Source organism: Hemitrygon akajei, chromosome 4 (genome assembly GCF_048418815.1).
Source record: "Hemitrygon akajei chromosome 4, sHemAka1.3, whole genome shotgun sequence".
NCBI lineage: Eukaryota > Metazoa > Chordata > Chondrichthyes > Myliobatiformes > Dasyatidae > Hemitrygon > Hemitrygon akajei.
The window spans coordinates 48,323,950-48,351,876 of record NC_133127.1 but is presented as its reverse complement, the minus strand read 5'-3'; the positions used below and the strand labels follow the sequence as shown (position 1 = coordinate 48,351,876).

Sequence of the window (27,927 nt, the reverse complement as noted above, 5' to 3'; positions counted from 1 at the left end):
TACATTAGCAGGAAAAATTCGGTGTTAATTTTAAGTGTCTTAGAATACACAGAGTAATGTATTTCACCGATTGATTTGAATTTCCATATCGCCCTCTTGAGTGCTCGATTGAGTGGGCTACTTCGCAGGGTTTCGATCGGAAGGCCAGACGCCGCTTGTCGTCATGGTGACGGGGGCGGGATCGTTCTCCGTCCGCCTGGGGCTCTCACGCCGCGTGCGAGCATACGTAGAGGCGCGAGCGGCGGCGGTTGGCAGGTGGCGGCGCGAGCGGGTCGGCGCAGAGAGTTTACCCGATTTCGAGAGGGCCGACAGCCTTCTGAAGGCCGGGAATTCTCGCCAGCCCTTCATGGCGGACAGAGACAGCGAGGGTGAGAGTGGGGCGCCGGCCGAGGCCGCGGTGCTCCAGGACTCTCCGTTACCGCCTCCAGACCCGCTCCCCGAAGGGGAAGAAGAGAGCACAGCAGCGGCCGTGGAGGATGAGGAGGCGGCGGATGAGGCCTCGCCTACTGCCGGACCCCCACCGCCGCCGCCGTTGCTACTGCAGACCCAGGAGTTGGCCTCGAAGCGGGTGGATATCCAAAACAAGCGCTTCTACCTGGATGTCAAGCAGAACGCCAAAGGCCGCTTCCTGAAGATTGCCGAGGTGGGCACAGCGGGCCGAAAGAGTCGGCTCACCGTCTCCATGCCGCTGGCGGCCGAGATGCGCGACCGGCTGGGCGACTTCATCGAACACTACGCGCAACTCGGGCCCGGCGGAGGAGGAATTGGCGACGCCAGTTCCCGCAGGCCTCCGCCGCCGCACCACCACCTCCACCCGCCGATCCAAGCCCAGCCACAAGCTCGGGCCCCGCTGGCTCCAGGGGAGGTGCCGCCGCAGCGGGTTCTGAAAAGCGAGTACCTAGTGCGGGAAAACCGCAAGTATTACCTGGACTTGAAGGAAAACCAGCGCGGCCGGTTCTTGCGCATCCGCCAGACCATGAGCCGAGGCCCGGGTTGGGGCTACTCGGGACAGGGACAGACCATCGCCCTCCCTGCCCAAGGCCTCATCGAGTTTAGGGACGCTTTGGCTCGGTTGATCGAGGATTTTGGCGTTGGCGGCGGGCCAGGCCCGGGAGGCGGAAGCGGCGATCTGGGCGACGGCACATTAGCTCTTGTGCCGCCAGAGCTGCCCGAAGGGACCTCTGTGCCCGTCGACAACAAGAGGTTCTTTTTCGACGTCGGCTCCAATCGCTACGGGGTGTTTCTGAGAGTGAGCGAAGTCAAGCCGGCTTACCGCCACTCCATCACCGTCCCCAGCAAAGCCTGGGCCCGTTTCGGCGATAACTTCATCCGGTACGCCGAGGAGATGAGGGCAATCCAGGAGAAACGCAGGGACAGGAGAGCCGAGCTGTCAAGGGAGACAGTGGCGAACAGTGAAGAGGAAGAAGAGGAAGACTGACATCCAGTACTTAAACTTTTGCTATCATTTCTACTTTAACTCTGAAATCACTTCCAGTGTCCCTATCCTGCTACTTTTGTTCCTTGCCCAATTGCCATCCCAGTCATTTTCCCCTCCCATAATTGCAATCCTGCTATCTTCACTAGCTGGATCACCGTGTTACCCCTCCTGCCAAATGCTGTCCTTTTCATCTTTTCTGTAGTATTTATTCCAATTAGCACTGTCATGTCATCATCCTGGCTGCCACTCTATTTGCCTTTTGCTCCTGTTGCTAATTCCTACTCATCACCACCTCTCCTGGGTTGCTGTTTGTCCTCCCATCACCATTTCTCATTCCCCTTTTACCACCTTCCCCCTTCCATTCCATAGCAGTCACCATCTCTTCTCTATTTGCCTGTCTTTTCACCCCCAGTCATCTCTCAGAGCCGTGTATGGTCATTGCCCTCCACACGTTTTTAGCCCTGGGTACTTAGACCTAACACCCATAAACTCCACTCACACTCCTCACCAATATTTTCTTTAACCCACTGTAACTTTTTTTATCCATACAGTTAGTTTCAGCTTTGTCATTAGTTTGCCTGTCGACCATCTCCAACTCCCATTCAGTCAGTTACCTTGCAGCTTAAGTTTTGTATTCAGATTATTCCCCTTTCCCAGTTCTCATTCACTTTAACTGTTTATTGTTGGCTGTATTAGCCATGCCTTGACTTTCACTAATGCTTGCTTCTCAATTTCCAATCCCAGTCATCATCAAACCCTTCTTCCCATCGATTACCATCCAACCACATCAATCCATTACTTAATTGCTGCCTTTCATCCTCCATCATTATCCAATCACATTTTCATCTCTGACTCCTTGGTCTCATACCCCAACCACCTGACCTATCCCAAAGTCAATATCTTCACAGTGGCATCACCTAAACTGCAGAATGTCATACCTCCCCTGCTATTCCTTTTGTAATTCCCCATTGGCTTTCCTATTGATGGTCATCACCATTCTCACCCTCAACACCATTCAGCTTACTCCTTCCTCCTATGTGTCGGTTCAGTATATTCTCATTCCTACTTCTCCATTCTCTTCCTTCTCAGGACACCCTCTTTCTCCCCTGCCCCCCTAAAAATTTTGGTATGGAACCTTTTCCCCAAAGTCATACTTCACCCAGTCTGGCACTCTTCCTCCTTATCTGTTCACTATCTCCTATCCATGTCCTCTTGTGTTACCTTCAACCTCACTACTTTATTTCCATGCATCCTCATCTGCTTCAGCATCCTTATCTCTTACCCAGCTGCTCCATCCTTACCTATTCCACCTTCCCTCTCCCTGTCCTACGTTATAAAAACAACCTTGCAACACTCATCTCTACTTTTCATCTCACCACACATCTTCTTTCTTCCCTTCTTTCTCTGTCAATAATCTCCCTCAAGTCCTTGACTCCTGTCTTCATCCTCTTATCATACCTCTCCTTTATTCTTCCTCTGTTGAAATGCTTGTGCAATGTAAAAGAAATATTTTTACCAATTTTATTTTATTAGTCTGTCCCTCGAAGAAACAAAATACTTTAAATGGACTCAGTTTAGGTTTTCATAAAGGAGTTCATTTTCTCTGGTTGTCATTTGCATTTTGAAAACGCCATCTGAATTTTTGGAAAAATTAATTTTACAAATGAGCATTGAGTTACTTTGTCTTTTTCAGTACAACCTACCAACAGAAATAAGACTGACTTCTCGTTAAAACCTTCACGGAAAAATGTGCATCTACTCTCTACGTGAACAGTTACAGCCTGCCTGCTGTAAGTAAAGTTGTACCAACTTATTTCACTTGATTCACAGCAAATGAGCCTCAGGCCCATTGTCTTACTGAAAGAATCAAGCTTTTGTACAGCTTTTAAGCTATCAAAATCTGTGGTTGTCATATAATATGGCAACATAATACTCACATCAGCACAAAATGTGATCTACATTTTGCATGTCTATCTATGTTTGTGATCTTCAGTTTACAAAATTTGAACAGTAGTTTCTGAAATATTTAATACTGGTTAGTACAATGTGCACAGAATCCAGTACACATCTTTTGCCACCTCACCTTAAACCCCTCCTCCCCAGAACCTTTCCCCTATTGGTAAAGTAATAGGGTTTTTAAGTAGGCAATAATTCCCTAATAGCTCAGTTTGGTTTATTTATTGCACATTGACTAATTTATAACCAACAAAAAGTGCATTATAAATACTTTATTCCATACATACTGATTTAACCATGGAAATAACCACAGACTGGTGTGCCAAAGGCTTGCCCCAGAGTTGTCTGGAATATAAGAATGCATACAATTCTTCCTCCTTTTTATTAGGACACGGTTATGGGTAGAGAGAGTCATCGCTGACACATATAACTGTGATAGGTATTTGGTAGCCTTTAATATTTTTGCACTTTAAAAGAATAGCTATTGGGTGCTATGCTATTTTCCCTATATCAACTGGAGATGACCATTGATTAGTAGTTTAGATTTGCGCCTAGGCAGCCACTTCAGTGCAGTGCTGTCATTTATTGAAACAAAATGACAAATTGTACTAATTGCATCACAAGGGCACATAAATGAAGAACCAAAAGCATTCAATACCACCAATGGATTTGTCATAAGTATGGAATTGCTATGCTGCTACCTTTTTAACGATGTGAGTCATGAATACCGGGTGCGCAAGATTAATCCTTGGCATTAACAAGTAGAAGTTACCAACATATCTAGAAATTTTTGATTAATGGATACACATTAATACCCCATACAAGGTATTCAATAGTGTTATGACAGCTTTTTTGCACTGTGACCTATTAACAAAGGCACATTATGTAACTTTATAACATCAGTTGGAATTATTTGCAGCCTAATATATTTGCACTATTCCATTGCTGTCTTTAAATAACTAAATGTATTATAAGAGATTATTAGTCAGTACAGATTATTAACCTGCAAATATGCCCTCATATTGCAGCCAAAGCCCTTAAGTTCTTGCAACTCAACCTTTGCATATGACAATCGCAAGGTAACACAGTAAAATGTGACTATTCTAAATTGTCACTTAAATGCATAAAATGACAATCCAAATAATTTTATTTTAAAAGTTACAGCTATATTCTACATTTTCTATAGCAGTGGAAGTAAAGTTAGTTTGCATAGAATGTCACCCTTTGATTTCTTTTGCAAAGTGGTCATTTAACTGGTGTTATAAAGTTATACAGGGTTTTTTTGTTCTGGGAACAGTGGAGGAACTCTCCTTGAGGGAAGTATTTGGCACTTCTCTCTCCTGGTGTAGTACTTAATCTGTTAGTGTTTTGAGAAATTTCCTATAGTTTTCTCAAAACGAATTGCTTGGGAATGTGTGATATATTCATTATCATGTCACTTGAATTTAATGTGTCTTGGTGTAAAGAAATTGTAACTACAACCCTATAGTAATGCCACAGTGTAGCACTGATTGAAATACAAAGTGCTATCATTGTGTGTTTGTCAGATAGTATATTGCAGATGGGCACTGAACCTAGCAGAGAATTACGGTACATGTTTGAGCCTTTAATTGTCCTGTTTCTGCTGCAGTCAAATCAGAGCTATCTAAATGAAAAGATTTGTTTTATAGTGTACTTAGTTTATATAAAGGTTCCTTTATAATGGAAGTAATTCTAATGGTTGCAATACAATCTTAAGTGTAAGAATAGACAAGAAATTCCTATGAACCATTTTTACTGCAGATAATTAATATAAGTAAAAGTTCCTTTGGGGAATTAAGTTGCTATTTAATAGTAATAATTAGCTGGAGTACAATAGGTCATAAATAAAAAAATTTTTGATAGAACTTGCCAAGCATCATCAGACAATATATTACCACCAACAGTGCAGTAGTTATATTATTTGTGGTAGCAGCTATGTAACAAAATAACATTTTCATTATTTTACACATCTTTTTGTAACTTTTTACCTTTCTTATTTATGCTCAGTGTGATAAGCATACTGATGATCATTCTTTAATATATCATTCCTTGGTTTTATTTTTCTCTGGTGTACTGTTTTTTTAATGTGATAGGAATTTATAGGCTGTGGATTGTTTCATATCTTTCAATATTACTCAAATTAAGTATTCTCTTTTTTTGTCTCATTGTTTGCTTTTAATTTAGGCCATGTAGCACGAATTGGGCTATTTCACAATATAAGGCAGTTAAAGTTTGAAAGAATCCCAGTATCAACTAAATCACACAGGAAGTTAGGATACACTTGGTTTCCTGGCCTGTGTGTGAAGTTATCTGAAACTGGTAAAATGAAGGTTCCTTTTGCATTCAATTAATTTGAGTGGTACAGTTACCTAGTTGTAATTTAGAAATGTAGAACTGGAAGTTTTTGTTCAAAGATAAATGTGTTTGCTATCAGATATTTACCTGTAACACTAATTCATTTTTTTTTCCTGCGGATGCTACTTGGTGATAAGAGTATTCCCAGCATTCTCATTTAATTCTGATTTCTTGAAATTACTCTGTTCTGCCATGCAAAGTTCCAATATCTTGTTACTTGTTTGTTCTAAGCTATAACTTTTAAGCATTCATTTTCCATTCTTCAACACCAGTAAAATCAACTGAGTTACTTGGGCAGTGGTCTCCACAGATAATTTGCTTTGCTCTCTCCAGTCTTCCCCATCTCTGCAGTTTAAAATATGCCAGTTTTCTCAGCTCTCCAGTTGATTTTTTAAAAAACATTAATCTCCTTTAGATACTTCAGGAGCTAATAAGTATTTTCTGGATTTTTTTAAAATTTCGTTTTTCCAGCATCTGCAGTTTCTTACTTTACTAATCTGAAGCAGTTAAGTTCAGAAAATGAAACATTAATGCTTTCTTTCTTCCCACAGACACTGCTTGACCTGCTGAGCATTCCCAGCGCTTTCTATTTCTGCTTCTAATTTGATTTGGTTCTAAACATTCCTTACTTATTGGCCCAATCTGAGTAGAATTTGTTGCAGTTTCTTCCATTGCCTCCCCTCTGCACCCCACCAATTTATTATTCTATTAGATTTTATAATTGGATTTGACATGTAGTCACCTTTTTAAATGGAAGTGAAATAAGCACATTTTTGCCTGTTAGTTTGCACTGCTCACCGCATATGGATTGATAGTGCAGTTGTATGTGTTAAGCAGTGCAGATTAAGGTGAAAAATGTAGATCCAAATGATATGTATCGGAAAGTTGCTGCTCTGAATTTCATGTACAATTATGTACCAATTGTATGCATCCTAACATTGTCATTCTACAACTGTGGCAGTTCCTTACATTTTGTACTGCTCTAAATGAGATATTTGCTCATCTGACATTCAAAGCTATGGTGAATTAGGTATAGGGTTTGATTTGTGACGACACTATAATGCCTTATGCAGGCATGCTCTGTGGTATATATGTTTAGTCAACAATTGTGTGAAAGGCAATAGAATTTGGGTATTCTTTGCAATCTAGACACTTTTTCCTTTTTTGAAAAGCGTTTTAGAAATCTTTTAGAACTTTATTCCTGTTCATTCATTTATTGAATGTACAATTAAATATGTCCATTGTGATGGAGTTGTTTTTAGGGGAGGGAAATCAGTTAATCTATTGATACAAATATTTAGTTTACTGATGTTTCAGGACATTTAATCAGGTCAAACCCATTGGTGAAATTATGGTGTTATTATTTCATTGTTTGGCATGTCATTGGTGATTTCAATTTGACTTTTGTCTGAAGATGTACAAATCAAGATGCTAATATTTCAGTCTTTTGAAATAGCTTTTGTTTTTATTTGCTTTGAGCTATATGTTGTATTTTCACAAGGTTATTAATCTGCTTATATATGAAACACTTGCATGATGTCAATTTCATCATTTGAAGTTTACAATAGATAAGAGTACCTTTTTGTTCAATCACATTTTTCTACAATAGTGTGCATTATATACATTTTAAATTGATTATGTTTATCCATTAGGTTTAAAGGTCTATGTCTCTTAGTGCTGCACTATAAAAGAGTCAACATTGAAAAATATTGGGAAGCAATTTCTTGCAGCAATCAATGCTGATACTACTTCTGGGTGGACTTTTTTTGTTTTTTGGTTGATTGGATTACCAGGGCACTTTAAACATTATATTCAAGAATAGCATTTTGTGTAGATAGTGATTGAGTTGATGTGGAGTGGGAGAGATTTGAATTAATCATTGGGCTGGCTTATGCACCAGCATTTGGGCATTGAAACTAAAGTACTGAAACTTGTACAATGAAATGTGAAAGATGGGAACATAAAGATTTGAAGGACCAAATCCCTCAAGTTATTACAATATTGGACTTCCATAGAGGTTAGTGACAGTACTTGGTGCAGGATTAAAGTCTTCATTGATTTGAGCAATGGGGCCTAGAGACTTGAAGGAAAGGGGCATTGTTGTTACTCCTTTTCAGTTTTTTTATAATTTAGTGTTTTAATTTTACTTTCAATTTTAATATTTTTAAATGCCTCAATGTGAGAGTTTAAAAACAATTAAAATTGATAGCTTTTACACCTAGCAATACCTGCTCCCAATTTTGTAGCTGTCAGAGGCTTTAGAGCTCTTAGGGTGTGGTGTCTTTACTCTGCTGCAAATGACCCCTTTGCAGTCCACACCTTGCTCCCTGGGTCAGAAAGGGGAGCAGTGAGATAGATAGGCCTTCCTCATCCCAATAGGTGCTGGCATGGGGCTTGGCCAACACTGGTTTTACAGCGCTCTCTATAGAACATGCCTGTATTTGGGTTATGTATATTTCATTTTTAATAAGATATTGGGAATAAAAATATTGCCTGCTATTTACAGTGATAGTCATGCCACCTTGTAATGCAAATCATTTTGTCTACATATGTACTTGCTGGAATGCCATGCTGCATTTGTGCTTGAGAGGGAAATCTAGATCTTAATCTTCTATTGACCTTAGATTTTATTGCAGAGTTCTAAGAAGAGTAAAATTATGCATTTTATTTTGTGAATATAAAAATCTATAATTTGTAGTTTAAAAGGGGATTTCACAAACAATTAAAATTAGGTGGCTTCCCTTCTGTGTTTGCTTAGCACTTCCAAAAAAAACTGGCATGTGATACAAGGCATTTAATACAAAGCAAATATTTTCCATTATGGTATATGATATCTTGATCACAATTTTAATGAGTGGAGCTCAAGGAACATCTGTCATATGCTGCCACAAAATTCCCTGAGATTAATAATCCATCTCTGGGGTAGATTTTTCATCCATCCATTAACTTGGCATGTGGATCAGCCACTCATTTTGGAAACCATCTGATCTTCAGTTGTGGTAATGAAACAGGTTCTATCAGCAACACAACCCAAGTGCCATCAGTAAATTAAATCTAGCCTTTTTTAAACATTTCCAACATTTAATGCTGGCTTTACAGTTCGTTGGCAATTTTACTTGCTGTGTGTACTTGCCATACTAGGAGATAAACTAAATATTTGATACTTGCTAATATCTTTCCCTGTCTCCATCTATATCGCTTACTAGACCCTCTTATTTTTGAGATCCAGAAAATATCCTTTGTAGATTAGAAGTGTAAATCTACCTCTTGCACTTCCATACTGTTATGCTGCCAAATGAGCATATTTCATACATAAATTTTCTGAATTAAGCCCAGAAAACTGAAGGGATCCTCTTTCCCATTCTTATTTGAGAATTTGAATCTCATAAATGTGTACTTTGTCAAAATACAGCCAAAGATGCAAAAATAAACTCCATAATTTCTAGATGCATGTATGTGTGTGTGTCCTTTCAAATCATAAATAACTGCCAGTTGTGCTTGTATTGAACCTAAACAGGAGTATCTGTCCATTTAATATGCAAACTTTTACTGATATATATGTTTCAAAGTAAAGTGTGTAAGTTATGTGTTGTGGTCCCATCTGTGGTTTGCAAAGTGGTTTGCAAATTATTGCTCATGGTTTACAAAAAAAATCTTAAGTTTGAAAGATGATCTGTCTGGTTACTGTTCGTACACTTTAACAAGACAGCAAGAAAGAATAGTGGGAGTCCTGAGCTGTTAAGTCTGTGGGCAGCTTGGTAGGGATAAGTTGGAACTTGGAACAGTTTGGAACATCATACATAGGCAGCAGCTGCAGTCTATGACAAGTTTAATATATTTGGATCTTAAACAAGATGAAGTAATCAGTTAAAATATTCAAAGAAACTTAAATAGATTTAATTGTATAACCTTTCATAGAATCAAACAAACTTGCACACGGATGGTGTCTCGCAGTTGTCAGGTTGGAGTTGGTGTATAGCTTGGCAGTCTTGGGTAATCGTATCTCAGTCAGTGTTGTCACCTTGAGAAACACTGGGTCAAAAGTAGCAAGCTATGGACTAAACTTTCATTCTTGAGACATCTACAATTAAAAAAAATTAACTGCACATCATTCCAGAAGACAGTCCGATCCCTTCGCTTGAGTACCTGTGTGATTAGTGTTTAGGAAAAGGGTATGATGATCAAAGTGGTAAGTTAACCCCTGTGCAGTGCTAAAATAGCTGTTTTTTTTTAAAACTATGGTATTTGGAGAACATAGTTTAAAGAGGAAATGACCACAGTGACACTGACACTATGGCCACTTTGGATAAATGAATGCAGTTCTAAGAAAGTTTGACTTAGCATCTCAATTAGATCACTAGGTAGTTGTCTGAAGCTTATAGAAATAAGATACAAATTGATCAATAGTTTGAATGCATAGCTGAGGAATTGCCCTGGGAGGGGAAGGGGAGAACATTTGATTAGTAGGATACTGCACATTTTTTTTTTAAAAAAAGCTGTTCTGTTGAGACTGGCTCCACTTACACTGAACCAGGTCCCAATGAACCAAATAACTAGAGTAATAGATGAGGGTTTAAATTTTCAGCAGGTTGATTAGAAGGGTTGGAGCGTGGTAAATTTAAGTGGTGAAATACATGGCAAAGTTGTAATTTCAGTGAAAATAACTAAATTGGTAAAATGTTAATTCGCAGTGGTAATAGGGTTCACATCAGCATAATATTGTAAGCAGTTTGTAAATGAAGTAATAGTGAAAATAAGTAAGTTCCCCACAATGCATTCTGAATATATGGCTGTGCATAGTGACTGAGTGACAGAAAAGTACAGGTAGTAGATATTCTAGAGTACTTAACTTTTAAGAAGCATGTACAAAAGGTGAAGGAATAACATCTTCAGTAAAGATGTTGGTAACAAAAGAAGAAAAATATGGCTTGAAACGTCAACATGTAAAAGTGGTTTGAGAAGAATCTTGGGAATAAAGTAGAAAGCGCATGTCCCCGGCAATATTTATAGTTCAAAACATAAGAAACACAATCATAAGCTATGCTTCAATTTCACATAGTACCCCTTGGTTTGCAGCATAATTGTTCAACAGAATTGTTTATAAAAATGAAGTATATGTATATCTTTCAATGTTTAGGATTTGTAGGTTGTGTCATCTTCTAATAATGAACTGTTTTTGTCCCAACACTGTCATGACCTCACTCCCATCTGTAACTCTTTTGCTTCTGCTACAATGTCTGGGACCACAAGATGCAAGTCAGTGATCATACTGCTTAATGAAGCAGTGATGTTTAGAAAGACTGAAAGGAATCTGGGATATTACCTGTTCTTTTACAAGAGGGTGCTGGAGCAGTAGGAATTTCAGGTTTAATATCTCTGGCATATTGTGTGAAATTTGTTAACTTTGCAGCAGCAGTGCAGTGCAATGCAATACATGCACATATAAAAAAACACAATTACAAGAAGTATATATGTATATAAAATAGTTAATGTAAAGTAGTGCAAAAACAAATAATTTTTTTAAATTAGTAAAGTTGTGTTCATGGGTTCAATGTCCTCTTTGAAATGGGATGGCAGAGAAGAGGCTGTTCCTGAACACTGAGTATGTGCCTTCAAGCTTCTGTACCTCCTTCCTGATGGTAGCAATGAGAAGAGAGCATGTCCCAGGTGGTGGGGTCCTTACTGATGGACGCCACCTTCCTGAGGCACCGCTCGTTGAAGATGTCTTGGATACTACAGAGGCTAGTACCCATAATGGAGCAGACTGATTTTACAACTTTCAGCAACTTTGATCCTGTGCAGTAGTCCCCCCCGTCCCCGTCCCCCCCCCCCAATACAAGTGGAGGTTATACCTAAAAATAAACTTCAGATGCTGGAATCTGAAACAAAAAAAATGCCGTAAGAGCTTGAATCAATGTAGCATACTGAATGAAAAACCAGTTTAACATTTCAGTCCAGGGATTCTTCCTCAGAGCTGCCACATTTGTATCTATCAGAACATCAAAAAAAGTGTTGGTGTTTCATTCTGTGTACTTCCAAGCAGCATTTACTCATCTATAAACTCCATGTCAAAACCCACTCAGTTAAAACACGATGAATTGCAGAGATGAGTTGAATGGCTGCCTTTGACAGCAAGGTAGTATTTGACAATGTGGCATCAAGGAACCCTAGTAAAACTAAAGAATCAGCAAGAGGAACAGCATTTGAAGTTGTACTTGATACAAAGGACGATGGTTGTGATGAATTCAGTCATTTCCAAGCACACAATATCACTAAGATTTCTCGAGGCGATTTTCTATACATCTACCTTCAGATGCACAAGTGACTTACTAAGTAGAATATTATACAGCTGGAGGCTGCAGGATCTAGATAACATTCAGGCACAGATTGATCTGTGGCAAGTAATGTTGATGCCTCAAAAGAGCCCAACGATAAATGCATTACCATGTCCGCATCTTCCTTCATTGATATCCAGGGGGTCACTGTTGACTAGAAACTAACTATAGAGCCATCTATATAATATAATTACTACAAGAGCATATCAAAGGATTGATTCACTGTAAGAAGTAATTGGCCATCTATTCAAAGTTTTTGCATCATCAAGGCTTGTAAGAAGAGTGATGGAATATTTTCCCTGTGCCTACGTAAGGAAAAACTCCAATGAAACTCCAACTCAACCACTACCTTTAACATTAATTGCACTTAGCTTCAGAACACAAAGTACTATCTATATAATAGTGCAGTTACTCACCCAGGTATTTCAAGCAGCGCCCTCTCGCAGCTTGATGATCAAGAAATACAAGGAAAGTAGATATCTGGGAGTACCATCAGCTCCAGTTTCCTATCCAATTCACACCACCTGGCTCATGCATTTAATTTTTTCATTCCTCAGTCTAAATCCAGCAAGTAAAAACTAGGATTGTCGGTAATGCCAAAACCTGGAAAGTAAACAGCTCAAACCTTTTTCAACCTCCCAGTGCCCTTCTCTCCTTAGCATTCCACTCCACCCCCAAATCCTCTGAAATGACAACCATTTTCCTTTCATAAACACAAAGTACACTGCAGATGCTGTGGTCAAATCAAGACATACAAAAAAGCTGAATGAACTCAGCAGGTCGGGCAGCATCCGTTGAAAGAAGCAGTCAACGTTTTGGGTCGAGACTGCTTCTTTCAACGGATGCTGCCCGACCTGCTGAGTTCATCCAGCTTTTTTGTACATCTTGATTTTCCTTTCGTGTCATTTAAAAATACTGATATTTAATTATCATTGGTGAATAAATCCATGATTAAGTCAATTAGTGCAGGTATTCCTTGAACTAGAGTTACAGTGCTGTGCAGAAGTCTTACACACATATATATTAGCTAGGGTCCCTCAGGCACTTGCACAGTATTGCAGTAATTCTATGTATTGCACTGTACTGCTGCGGCAAGAAAACAACAAATTTCATGGCACATGTAAGTGATGATAAACCTGATTCTGATATGGGTCTCTGGTGGGCTGAGAGTAGGAAAGGGGCAGGGAGGAGGACTCGTGCTTAGGAAAAGGGATAGGCGGGGGGAATGACTAAGAGGCACCAAAGAGACTTCTCCATGTTTGATTTGTCAATAAACTAATTGTTTGGAATCAACTTACTTTGCCTGCTGTCTCATGGCTGGGTGTGTTTGCACCTGTGCCACACCCCTCCCTGGCATTCTTCTGCCAATTGTCCCACGTCACTCCTGCAGCACTCCATCCTCACCATTCCCAACATACAAACTCGCTCTTCATTCCAAGTTGACAGTACTGTGCAAAAGTCTTAGGCACCCTAGCTCTATATATGTGCCTAAGAATTTTACAGAGTACTGTATGCATTCTGGTATAATGTTTAATGCAAAAAATTGAAAAAATTTTCCAATTAATTTCAATGTAAAAGTTCTGGCTCTATTTCAGAGCTCAGAAATCTTATTCAAAGGAGCCTAAAGATGCATCAAAAGAAGTATCTGAAATTGCTGTAGTTACATTAGCAGTTAATACACAAGGGACCATTTCAGTGTTATCATCAAATAAAAATACAAGTCCATGAAAGATCTTGACAGAGTGAGCGTGTACTCTTGTAAAGGGGTTGCTATTTCTCCTATTTAAGACTAAGCTGAGGAAACTATTGTTCTCAGTGAATTCTCAAAGACTAATGGATATAGAATCACCTTTGAGATGTTTTCTTCATTAACAAAGGGGAGAAAGGTTACAATGATTAGGTGGAATGCAAAGCTGAGGCTGCATATGTCCAAGAATATTGAAGAGGAAAGCTCTATTGTGATTGTCTTGCAAACTGTCATTCAAAAAATATAGACAATGTACATAATATTGTAATCCTGGAAATGCTGTGCTATCATGTTTAATCATTGCACCCTGGGAAGATTTATACTTAAGTACTCATTCAAGGCCCAGAGGTATACTGCTTGATATATTCCCAAAACACTAAGAAATGTTCAAAACAGCTATGGGTGGCCTTGAATACATTGACACTAAGCAGATCCAGCAGCCACCTTGCTTTCTTTCATGCTTTACCACAGTGTTTTCTTGGCTTATCATCAAACTGGGCATATTCTGTTGAATTTAATTTTCTAACCATATACTTAATCCTTTGTGCATTTTCCATTGCAATATAATTTCCCTTTCTAACAAGCAGTGGACTATCAGCGTAACATTTTAAGCACTAGCTTCATTCACATTGTTCAGAGTTATTGCTTTGTCACCACAAAGATTAATGAGCTACTAAAGTCCACCAAACACCTATCTTTTTCACTTTTATTAATTACATCCAGTGTAGTGTTATAACTAGTATAACTAGCCTTGATTATTCCAGAGTTTCTGTCCACAACTGGTGAGGAACTTTAAAGCTGTCTTGAAGGATACGAAGTAAAATTCTAATGACTTGAAATGTCAAACTGGGAGGAAGAATTCACTATTTTGCTATTAGTGAATTAGATAAATTGACTCCACAGTGTACTTGGGTACTTGTCCTCAACTGTATTAGAGTAATACTTTGTAAGTTGAAATATTCATAATCAAGGAATACAAAAGGTCAAAATTTTCTACAAAATTTGAAAGCACTTTTTACAGTAGTATTTTTATTCTAGCAGTGTATAGAATATAAATTGGGAAGTTAAAGATTCATGCAATGAAGGAATCAGTAAATTATCAAACTTTTTGGAGAACCTAATTTTTAATAATGATAGTATGGAAGATGGTTTTGTGGAATGCACTGAAGGTTTTTCTAAGCTATAGACTACAAGATCACAAATCAGTTTACAAAGGCTTAATGTTCTATTAAGTGATCCTCTGGAGAAGAATGATTAAAATAGGGAATTTTAAGTACAAGAGTGATATATAGAAAGTAAACTGTAGTCTTGATGGAAAAGTTGTGTACAATGCTTTGGAGAATGACATTAAAATATATGTATCAATAACAAATGCATAATGAAATCATAATTTATATTCAAATTCACACTTAATAAAAGGAATACACTGCTAATCCTCCAACCTGCACACAGAGGAATAAGTGATACACTGTGGCAAAGGCATGCTGAAAGTAGATCAATGTAGAGAAAACAAGCTTAAAAGAGTAAATTGGTCAATTTCACAATTTAGCAAGACCTGGTTTAGACAAAATAGAGACAATCATAAGATCAAACTAGCAATATGCATCAAAATATAAAAAACTTTGTAGGAAGGCAGATATCAATGATAGTAATGTTGAAATGCTGTGGTCCGTTAGATCAGAGGTAGAGGACTATAATGGTGAATAAGGATATTGCAGTGATATAAAGCATACTTTGTGTCTCTACAGAAAAAACCCAAAATATAGGAAATGAATAGGACTAGAGAAACTAATGAGACTAAATCCTAAAACATATTGGAACCATTATGTACATCTTGACATTTTCTAAAGGGATCATAGTTGCAATGGTTTAATCATTTCTGAATTATTTATTTTCCATGCATTAGTAGAAGTTATCAAATTTAACAATATGGGGGGGGGAGAGGGGAGGGCGAAAGAAATGGGACCAATAGACAATTTATCTTGAAGCTAAAGCATGTCTGGGCAGAATTAAGAGATCAAAAGGAATTTTTTTGAGAAATAGTTCATGAGTTCTTGAAATTATGAGGGGTGGTCAGTATTTAGAATTGCACAGAAAAGAGTTTATGTTCACAGGTAGAAATTGGAAATAAGTAGGTCATTTTTCTTTAAATGACTGAAGCCCTTTGTGTTTCCTCTGTAGTTCCATAAAAGATTTTGTAGAATCAGGTACGGGCATAAGGAGCCAAAGGCTTATTCTTGTTTCTTGAAAATATTTTTATCTGTAAGTGTTCTGAATCTTTGGAATTATCTACCTTGGTACCCATAGAATTTGTTTGAATATATCAAATCATTCAAATTTTAGATGATAAGGTGTTTGGAATTATGCATGAAGGTGGGTCGGACGTATACAATGCGATCAGTCATTATATTGAATGGCACAGGAAACAAAGCAAAGGAGATCTGAGTGATTTTTTGTTTGTTTTCTGATTGTACAGTGCACAGAATGAATTCTTCAGGATATAACAGTCAGCTGTTTTGCACACAGGTGAAAACTATTGTGAGGTCTCAATGAATATTACACTTGGTAGAGAGGTAAAACAACCGACGTGGTTGTACAGATCTGTTACTCACTTAAAGGGGTGAAAGAAACCCTCCTCACTTTTAAAAAGACTTCAATGTGTACTTAAGGAGCTGTGACATTTAGAATTATAAAGTCAGTGCTGATAGATGAGATTAGGTGAGTATAGATCCAATGACTAAAAGTTTTACTGTGTCATTAATTTTTCTGGGATTCTATGAAAGAATCTGTTAAGACCTAGCAGTCAGCCATTCATGAATATCCAGGGTGATAGTTTTATAGCATTTCAATTAGCAAGAATCATATTTGTGCTATCGTTTGGTAATAAAAGACAAATTTTGAATGAAATTAGTTGTAAGAGTTTTAAATGCTGCATCCTGTTTTTTGCAATCTCTTGAATAGAATATGGTACTTAATCGCAGTTAAAGCCTATTGTGGTGGGTACATAAGGAATCACATTTTGTTCTAATTTTTTTTCAAATTATTGAATTGTACAAAGCATGAGAAAATGACGTTTATGTCCAATAACTACTCCCTTTAAGTATTTTACCTTCATATCTAGAATTTGCATATATTGTGAGGTATGACAGCATTTATCCTGATTCTGCTCTGATTAGTTGGCAGTAAGTTCACTGTTCAAACTGTTGCACTACTCTGCTGTTACAGAATCTCTTGGTGCTTAAACAGCCAAAATTCTGCAACTTTGCACACATTTTAATTTCATTCTTGAAGGTTTGCACTGACTTATTTTTAAATGCCTAAATAAAGCAATGTAACTTTTTAGTAGTCCATGCAAGATTATTTTATTCTATGAAATTTTAGTTTATGTGGCTGATATTTGTACAATTTTTAGATTTTATGGACATTTAACTGATCAAAAGTAATTGTACAATATGCAATTTTATGAAATTCTGCAGTTGCTACACAATAATTTAGTTTGTAGTCATGTTATATATAAATTCTTACTCTTCATCTGCATTATCATTAGGCTTACTGATACCAAAACATACCTTTTAAAAATTCACAGCTGAAGTCCAGAATTTAATGTTGTGCTGATATGCAACATTTTGCTTCTTTTATTTCAGCATCTCAAATTACTAAATTATCCTGGTCAGCAACAGGTCTGAAACCAAAATCTCATCCTGATTTTATACTTCTCAAAATACTCTCCCCTTGACACAATGTTTGAGTCATTACCGGAATTCTTTACTGTTAGCAAATACTAAAAAATTAATTTACTAAATTTAGCATTTTCATCAAACCATTCTTGTACTTAAAATACTGAAATCTAATTGATAAGTTTAGGATTTATAATTTGAATGTTACTCTCAAAAGCCCCTTTAAAGTGTATTTGTGAAATTAAAACTGGAGTTGTAAAAACATTTAAATATTTAAATTGCCAAGTAAATCATGCTGTGGGAAAGTGGGTAGATTTTTTTTATAGTTGATAGCCTGTACAAGTACTAGTTTTACAATCAATTTCCATATTAAATTCCTTCTCAAATTCTTGGCTAATTTTCTGTTCTGTTTTCAACAATTTGGAATCCTATTTGTTACTGCCTAGTTGCCAGTATTATTAATACATAGCATTTAATGCAGTAACATGTTATCAATGAGACTTGCATTTCAGATCTTATGCACTAATTAAATTGCACTATTTGTGTATCATTTGTGTGTGTGTTTGTGTGTAAAATGTGTATACTTGAAAAAGCTCTTGCTGGTCACTGTGCAAATAAGTTTATATTTCAGCGGAAACACCTGCACAGTAAATTGATAGAGGCATAAGTTAGTCACGTGAAGTCCCAAGCACTTTATATTGTCTCCTCGATACTTTTAAAACCTTGCTTTGGTAAACTTAAAACATTTGGCTTTGATATTATCTTAATCTATTCAAAATTTTTAAAGTTCTCAGGTAAAATTTTTGTTTCATTTACTTTTAAAAATCATCCTATTAATTACAATATGTAGATCAAAATTATATAAAACACAAGGTTTAATCATCTACCTATTTAATTAACTTTCCCTGTCTTTTCGTTGCCCTTTCATTCATAACTAATAGTGCACATCAGTTTGCCTATTATGTGAAACCGTCAGTAACGTCTGCATCCATACAGAAAGTATTTTTCCATGTACTAATATTAAAATTATTACTTATGTGGGGTTCCTTGCAACATAAAGATGCAGTTGCATTCTGTTTGTATTTCATTTGTACCAATCTTCTACTATTGTATGTCCCTAAATACATAATATATTTAAAAAAGTGCAAGTGTGCTTTTTAGCAAAATTTACTGTTGTATTTAAGAATTTTTAGGCAGTTTGTTTTATGCTTAAACATATGGTGCATTGAAACACAGAAAATCAGCTTTTTATTTGATGTCTTGATAGCATGATATGTCAGAGACAAACAGGTGGGGCTTGATGCTGATTCCTTCCTCTGAAACTTGTGGGAGCAATTTAAATCCATATGTACGACTGTAAGTTGCTAATTCTGCGGAAAAAACCGGAGATTAGACCATTGCTGTGTATCTTGAAGCCTTGACTGTATGTGTTTCTTTTACTGCAGGATGTTAGCCTACATTGGTTGAGCATCAAGCCCTTATGAAGGAAGAGATCATTTTTCGAGGAGAAACAAATGCTATTTGAAGTGATAGTCAGGTATGGGGTTAATGGTTATTGATAAGTTTTAGGCCTATAAACACACATATATAGATATATACAATTTGGTTCTACTTTTAAGCATAATGCAATTTTAGTTAGGCCCATAGTTTGGGGTATTTTCTGTCTCTGGTTTACGATTGCTGAAGTGCACACACATTTCCTCCTAGTAGTGCTACTATAGATCCTAACTGTATACATGTTAATAAATCTTGAGTTTAAAATCTGTGGTATTTGTATCATAACCTACTCAAAAATTGCACACCTTTTTGAAAATGATCCTTGCCATATGTTCATTTCTAGCAGTCAGGCAATCCATGAAGCAAAATTATTTTATTAAATTTTAAGAGAATATTTTTATATGAAAAATGATCTCTTCCCCTGAAGTCTTCAAAATCAAATGTTATATCACTATGAAGTGTGTATTTATTATATATGTAAGAAATTGCTTAACTGTATTTATAATTTGAGGTCTAGTGCAGCTGATATGTTTGTAATGCATTTGATACTGTATGTAAAATAAATAAATATAGTAGTCTTGTGAAACAAGTGGCCAATTATGTTTGATTCTTATGATTGGATTAAAATGCCTTTATTGGCCTGGATGCATCAATGACTTTAGTCCCAATTTACACATTTTAATGCTTATCAAATGAATAGATTATGAAATCTATGGACAATTGATTTACTGTGGCTAATTAATATTGTCTGTAAGTTTGGTGGAGCGTATTCAACATTCTTATAGATTTCAAAAGTAAACATAATGTCGTTTGGTCAATACATTCAATGGTGTTAAATCCTGTTTTCAAACTATAGCAGAATCACCACTTATGTGGTGCCCTGGAGTAACACGCTCTTTCATTGTTTGAGGGCCTTCGCACAGTACCTTTTAATTGGAATTGGTTGCAACAAGCTTTGGTGCATCCTTCATCACATACTCCTGCAACCTTGAATGTGCCACACATTTTGCATTAAGAATAATTTTAATAAAATGGTAATATTTTCTGTTATTGTTTCAAATGTCCACACCAATGACATTTTGGTCAGAATTACAATGACTAACTTCCATTCCTGAAAAGGATTTTTTTTATTGCTTATTCTTGATTCAACTGCTCCTTGCCACACCACATGATCCCAATGCAGTCTTTCTAATAGGTTTTTGGTTCAACGCTTTGGTAATGTTCATGAAGTCCACATAATTAGTCTGAGGTTACAAAAGTTTAATCAATATCATTTTAGATATAAATCCACATTCCTCAGGGGGTAAAAAAAAATAACTGAAGCTAATCTATTCAAATATATGTATATAAATGCAATTTGTATCACTTTAGTACTGCTTTCTGAATTATGGAATGGTAAAATGTGGATATGCATTATTCTCAATTAATGCAATTGATATGTTGGCCTTTCTGTTTAATGCACCAAGTAGAACTTGGTGCCTAGCAAATCACAAGAATTTTTGTTTACTCCCATTGTGATCAGAATGAGGTTGGTAAGGACATATCCACAGACCACTCAGCTGATAAATCATTAAGAAAAGACTTAAAAGACCATTGTCAAGGATTCAGAAGATTAATAATTAATAATAATTCTAATGGCTAATCCAGGAGAATTATGTCCAGAAAGGATGGCACTTGAGACATCATGATATGTAAGAGCAAATTCATATTCAAATGACTAAATGTTGTTGAAATTCCAACTCTCAACCATTTTGACTTTTAGGAAGCTGGAGTGCAGTTTTGCCTGTTTCTGGATTTCTCTGTTACATTGTAGTCCTCTACTGGGAACCTTATGCCCTGATGTGACTGCTGCCTCTTCATTTTCACTTCTGCTGGTATTCAACTACTAATGTTTGGATGTATTTTGCCTAAAACTGTCCTGTAATTCAAATTTCTTATTCCTCTTCCCACTGCCCAAGGATAAGGATTGCACAGAGAACCAGCCCAATTTATCTTTTTAATTCATTCAAGAGATGTGGACTTTGCAGGCTGAGCCAGCAACTAATTGCTCTCGAGAAGGTGAGCTGCATTCTTGAGACACTGCAGTGCTTGATGTATGAGTGTATCCTCAGTGTCTTGTGTTCTTCTCAAATGTGATTAGCTTATTCTGCCTATAGCATATACATAATAACTAAGAAACTGGAAGTGGGTTGCAAAATTCTTGAATTTAAAAGAATCCAATTATTTTGTCAATAGCACAGTTAGTACTGTGAAGAATGTTTGAATGTCATGTGTCCTTGGAATTGGGCAATGTATGTATGCACAAAATTACTTAGAGCAATTTGGATGAAGCTGTTTTATATAAGTGAAAATTTAACACCTACAGTAATGCTAGAAAGTTTGTGAACCCTGTAGAATTTTCTTTATTTCTGCATAAATATGACCTAAAACGTGATCAGTTTCACATTAGTCCTAAAATTAGATAAAGAGTACCCAATTAAATAAATAACACAAAAGCATTATACTTGTTGATTTATTTATTAAGAAAAATGATTCAATATTACATGTATTTGTTGGAACCTCTGGGATAATGCCTTCTATAAAAGCTATTTGGAGTTAAGTGCCAATGAATGGGATGAGATTGGAGGTGAGAGTTGTAGAAGTGCCCTGTCCTATAAAAATAGGACACACAAAGACCGATTACTGACAGACCCTGCTCTTCTCAAGAAAAATCTGTTTATGTGCTCCATGCTTCAATCAAAACAACTTCAGAGGATCTTAGAAGAAGAATTGTAGAGATGAATGAAGCTGGAAAAGGCTACAAAGGCATTTCTAAAGACCTGACTGTTCATCAGTCTACAGTTTAAGAGACATTGCCTACAAATGGAGGAAACTCAGTACTGATGCTACTCTCCCTAGGAGTGGTCATCCTGCAAAGATCACACCAACAGCACAATGTGCAGTGCTGAAGGGGGTGAAAAAGAACCAAGAGTAACAACAAAAGACCAGCAGAAATCTCTAGAACTTGCTAAAGTCTCTGTTCATGTGTCCACCATAAGAAAAACACTGAACAAGAATGGTGTTCTTTGAAGGACACCACGGAGGAAACCACTGCTCTCCAAAAACAAATATTGCTGCACATTTCAAGTTTGCAAAAGACCACCTGGATGTTCTACAATGCTTTTGGAACAATGTTCTGTGGACAGATAAGACAAAAGTTGAACTTTTTGGCAGAAATGCACATTGCTATATTTGGAGGGAAAAGAACACTCTACATCAACACCAAAACCTTATCCCAACTGTGAAGCATGGTGGAAGGAGCATCATGGTTTGGGGCTGCTTTGCTGCCTCAGGGCGTGGACAGCTTGCAATCAATCATTGGAACAATTAGTTCTAAATTGTATCAAGATATTTTACAGGAGAATGTCAGGGTAGCAGTCCGTCACCTGAAACATAATAGAAGCTGGATAATGCAACAAGAGTGATCGAAAGACAAGAGTAAATCAGCTTAAGAATGGTTTAATAAGAAGAAAATTGGTATTTTGGAATGGCCGAGTAGAAGTCCTGACTTTATTCTATAGAAATGTTCCGTAAGGACCTGAAGCAAGCAGTTCATGCAAGGAAGCCCACCTACATCCCAGAGTTGCAGTAGTTTTTAAGGAGGAATGGCCTAAAATTCATCCAAGCCAAGGCACAGGACTGATCAACAGTTACTGGAAACATTTGATTGAGGTTACCGCTGTATGGGGGTGGGGTCCACACCAGTTACTGAAAGCAAATGTTCACATATTTTTCCAACAAATACATGTAATATTGGATTATTTTCTGATCACACTTTAGGTCATATTTATGCAGAAATAAAGATAATTCTACCAGGTTTTTACTAGCACCACTGTATACTGTAATAGAAAAAAAACTTCAATAAGCACAAAATTGAACTAATACTATGTAGTGCCATTCATAGTTCCCCTTAGTGTTGTCTCAGCTCAGGTTGCAACATCTGTCTCTGAATCAAATTATGGGTTCAATTCCCACTCTGAAGACTTGAACACAAAAATATGGATTGATATTGGAGTATAAGAAAGAAGGTTTCTACAATAATGGTGTACTGTCTCTCAAATAAGCATTAAAAAAAAGACCAGGTCTGATCTCTCAGATGAAAATGAAGGATCCTATTTTATCCATTTTGAAAAGCAGAGGGGTTGTTCCCAGTGTCCTCGATATTATTTATCCATCAACACTTAAATTGACATTTGTAGGGCCCTGCTGAGTACAAACTGACCTGCATTACTGAAGCAATTGAACTTTAATATTGCATAATTGACCATACAGTCTTTTGTGACATTGGGGGACCACATTCATGCATGTCTTATTAAATATAAAATTGAGTACTTAAAACAACTTTTTCCTCAATTAGTCATTGTCCTCATGATATCACATTTGGGCTTTGTCCATAACGCCTCATATGCTCTGAATATGTTATAGCTGATTATAAGCTGTCAGGCATGGTTCATTGAATTCACTAGATGTCACTGTTTTGCAGCAGAAATCCAATAAACTGAACAACGTTTGAGCCATTGCATTTGTAACAAATGGATTGTAACTACCTCTTATCATTCAGTGTTTTAATCCAGTTGACTACGGTTATAAGATTTAACAAAAAGTTTTGCCTGATTCTTATTGGAGATCCAAAACACTCCTGGGAATGTAAAATGCTATTGTTATTAAACCATCTCTTTGTTTCCTCCAAATTGAAGTGTACTCTGGACAGGGACTATTTGCTGATTTGAAACTCTTATTTAATAAGTCAGCTGATCTGGGCCAAAGCCTCAGTACTGAAGCAGTACAACAGAAGTGTTATCTTCCAAATAAAATGTTATATCTGTTCTGCTGAAGACTGTAGGTCCTGTGACTATGTCTATTTAGAGAAAAGCACTGGAGTCCAGCATGAATGAAAATGATTTACACTAAACGCAGCAATCCACCTATCTACAGAGGGTCCAACAGATGAAACACATTGTAGGAAAATTAAATAATGAAAATGAAATGCCTTTCAGGTAAACAGAATATTTTTGTAAGACATCAGGCTTTGGTCTGTGTTACTGCCTCAGAGTAAGATTGTTGGATGTTCTAAGTCTTAGCTAAAGAATTAAGAAACATTTCAATAATGTGCATAATAATAGTGTAGTAATAATGTGTGTGGCTGAAGAATTTGCATTTCTAACAAAATGTTAAGACTCACCCGTGACTGCATCCTTGGAAGATATGTGTGATCCAATGGAATTCTCATAAGAGTCATAAAGTAAAACACTGTTAAGAGGAATTAAATTCTTTCTAGCACCTAAACTTTGTTTCATAACCAACCACATTAAGAGCAGATTAATGGATCATATTTCTCACTGTAACAGGTTCACAAATTACTCCTCACCTCATTTTGAAATACACGACCTTTATATCAGTGATTTATAAACCACTGGTGAGCCCTCAACTTGCGTATTATGAACAGTTTTGGGCACCTCTCTAAGAAAAGAAATGCTGGCATTGAAGAGGGTTCAGAATGAAAGGGTTATACAAGGAATATTTGTTGGCTCTGGGTCTGTACTTGCTGCAATTGAAAAGGATTGGGGGGGGGGGGGTTCTCATTGAAACGTTTTGAATTTTGAAAGTCCTAGACAAAGTAGATGTGGAAAGGATGTTGCCCATGGTGGGTGAGTCTAGGACAAGATGGCATAGCCTCAGAATGGAGGGGCATCCATTTAAAACGGATGCAGAGAAATTTCTTTAGCCAGTTGGTGGCGAATTTGTGGAATTTATTAACGCAGGCAGCTGGATGATTTTTTTTATTGGACATGGCATCAAAGGTTACAGGGAGAAGGCTGAGGAGGGGGAAAAAGGATCAGCCGTGATTGAATGGCCTAATTCTGCTCTTAATTCAGTCTTATGGTCTGGATGTATGTAGAGAGTACCGTGAGGAAAGATAGCTGATAGTGCAAATTTGCTGGCAGTTGGATTGTGTGAATTGTGTATTTTAATTCAAGTATCAGGAACAAGGGAGATGAACTTAGATCATGGTTACTGAGATGGAGCTATGACTTTATGGCCTTTACAGAGACTTGGCTGTCACAAGAGCAGGAATGGCTGCTGGATTTTCCTGGATTTAGATGTTTCTGAAGGGACGGGGGGGAAGCAAAGATGTGGGAGAGCAGCATTACTAACAGGGATAGCATCACAGTTGCAGTAAAGGAAGATGTCATGGAGGGATCTTCTACTGAATTAGTAGTGGAAGTCAGTAAAAGAAAGTAGCAATCACTCTATTGGAGATTTTCTATAGACCCCCCCCCCCCCCCCATAGCAACAGAAACATTGAGGAAGAAATCGGGAGGTTGATTTCGGAAAGGTGCAAAAATAACGGTTGTCATGGGTGACCAAATTCCTTAGTATTGATTGGCACCTCTTTAATGCAAAAGGTTTAGATGGGGTGGAACTTGTTTGATATGTTCATAAGACCCAGAAAAGATTCTTGACACAATATATCAGACTAGAGGAGGAGCCTACTGGATTTGGTACTAGGCATTTAACCTGGTCAGGTAACAGTTCTTTTCGTGGGTGAGCATTTCTGAAACAGAGATCACAATTTCATGACCTTCACCTTACCCTTAGACAGAGATAGGAGCAAACAGTATGGGGAAGTATTTAACTGAGACAGAGGAGGAAATAGTTATGATGCTATTAGGCAGGAACTTGGGAACAGATGTAGTCCGGGAAATGTACAACAGAAATGTGGTTTAGTGAGTGATTGCATGGGATTCAGGATATGTTCATTGAAGCAGGGAAAAGATGCTAGAGTGAATAAAGCATGGTTGATAAGAGTGAAACATCTAGTCAAGTGAAAGAAAGAAGCTTACTTAAGGTTTAGGAAGGAAGCATCAGACAGGGCTCCAAAAAGTTATGTTAGCCAGGAAAAAGCATAAGAATGGAATTAGGAGAACTAGAAGGAGCCATGAGAAGGCTGAAGCAAGTAGGATTAAGGAAAACCTCAAGGTGTTCTAAGATTACTAGAATGAGGGTAGGACCAATCCAGGATAGAGGAGGAAACATTTGCCTGGAATTAGAGGAGATAGGGGAGGTTCTTAATGAATATTTTGCTTCAGTGTTCACCAATGAACAGGGCATTGATGTTTGTGAGGGCAGCATAAAACAAGCTGATATGCTATAACATTTCAGCACTGAGAAAGGGTATGCTGGAAGTTTTGAAAAACATTAGGATAGGTAAGTCCCTGGGCTGGATAGGATATGCCCTAGGTTACCACAGAAAGTGAGAGAAGAGATTGCTGTGCGTTTGGTGATGATCTTTGCATACTCACTGGCCAAAGGAGTAGTAACAGCTGATTGAAGGTTTGCAAATGTCATTCCTTTAATCAACAAAGGGTGTAGGGATAACACTAGGAATTGTAGAGCAGTGAATCTTACTCCAATGGTAGGGAAATTACTGCAGAAGATTCCTAAAGACAGGATTTATGAGCATTTGAAGAAACATAAGTCTGGTGAAGGATAGCATGGTTTTGTGGGGGGCAAGTCATGCCTCACAAGACTGATAGACTTCTTTGAAGATGTGATAAAATACATTGATGAGGGTAGAGCAGTGTTTGAGGTGTATATGGATTTTTAGTGAGGCATTTGATAACATACCCATTGTAGGCTCATTTAGAAAGTCAAGACATTGGAAATTTGGCTATGTGGATTCAGAATTAGCTTGCCCATAGGAGACAGAAGGTGGTTGTAAATGGAGTGTATTCTGCCTGCAGGTTAGTGACCTGTGGTGTTCCACAGAGATCTGTTCTGGATCCCTGTTCTTTGAGATTTTTATAGATGACTTAAATGAGTAAGGGAAAGGGTGAGTTAGTAAGTTTGCAGATGACTTAAAGGTTGATGGTATTGTGAATATCGTAGAAGGTTGTCATGAGACATTGATAGGGTTCAGAGCTGGGCTGAGAAGTGGTTGATGGAATTGAACCTGGAAAAGTGTAGAGTGGTTCACTTTGAAAGGTTGAATTTGAAGGCAGAATACAGAGTTAATAGCAGGATTATTAACAGTGGGATCTTGGAGTCCACATCCATAGATTCCTCAAAGGTGTCATGCAAATTGGTAGGGTTGTTAAGGCATCTGATGCGTTGGCCTTCAATAGTCAGGGGACTGGGTTGAAGAGCAATGAGGTAATGTAGCTCTATAAAACCTGGTTAGACTACTTTTGTAATATTGTGTAAAGATGTAGTTGCCTCATTATAGGGAGGATGTGGAAGCTTTAGAGAGGGTGCAGAGGAGATTTACCAGAATGTTGCCTGGATTACAGAGCATGTCTTGAAGATAATTGATAAGCTAGGGCTTTTCCCTTTGGAGTGAAGGATAATGAGAGGAGACTTGATAGAGATACACAAGATAAGAGGCATTGATTGAGTGCTTCAACCAAAGAATTTTTCCCAGGGTGAAAGTGATTAATACGAGGGGAGAGGAATAATTTTAAGCTGATAGGAGGAAAATATAGGGGAGATGTCGGGGAAGTTTTTTTTTAACGCAGAGTGGTAGGTGCATGGGAAATGCACCTAGGGTGGTGCTAGAGACACAACCCTAGGAGCACATTAAAAATATTTAGTAGACTGATTGGCACATGGATGATAGAAAAATAGAAGGCTATCTGGGAGGGAAGAGTTAGATTAATGGGAGAGTAGATTAAAAGGTTAGCAAAACATTATGGGCCAAAGTGCCTATACTGCACTGTAATGTTCTTTCTTCTATGTTCTATCTGAAAAAAACTCGTCAGGTTTGTGAGACAAGATCTCTGTTAAAAAAAAATGCAGTCAACTAATTAGTTCCTGTCTTTTCAAATACACATAAATCCAACCCATCAAAATCTTCAAGTAACA

The 27,927-nt window shown here is 37.6% G+C and overlaps 1 protein-coding gene across 1 annotated transcript; it reads left to right on the top strand.

Moving 5' to 3' along the window:
• Window positions 1-239: 239 nt before the first annotated feature.
• LOC140726314 (transcriptional regulator protein Pur-beta-like) lies at window positions 240-19,765 on the top strand. The gene is made up of 3 exons (XM_073042518.1): window positions 240-1,444; window positions 3,132-3,228; window positions 18,975-19,765. The coding sequence occupies exon 1, from the start codon at window positions 347-349 to the stop codon at window positions 1,436-1,438; it is 1,092 nt and encodes a 363-aa protein (XP_072898619.1). The 5' UTR covers window positions 240-346; the 3' UTR covers window positions 1,439-1,444; window positions 3,132-3,228; window positions 18,975-19,765.
• The last annotated feature ends 8,162 nt before the right edge of the window (window positions 19,766-27,927 follow it).

Coding starts and splice junctions, on each gene's coding strand:
- LOC140726314 (XM_073042518.1), top strand. CDS start 347: ATGGCGGACAGAGACAGCGAGGGTGAGAGTGGGGCGCCGGCCGAGGCC.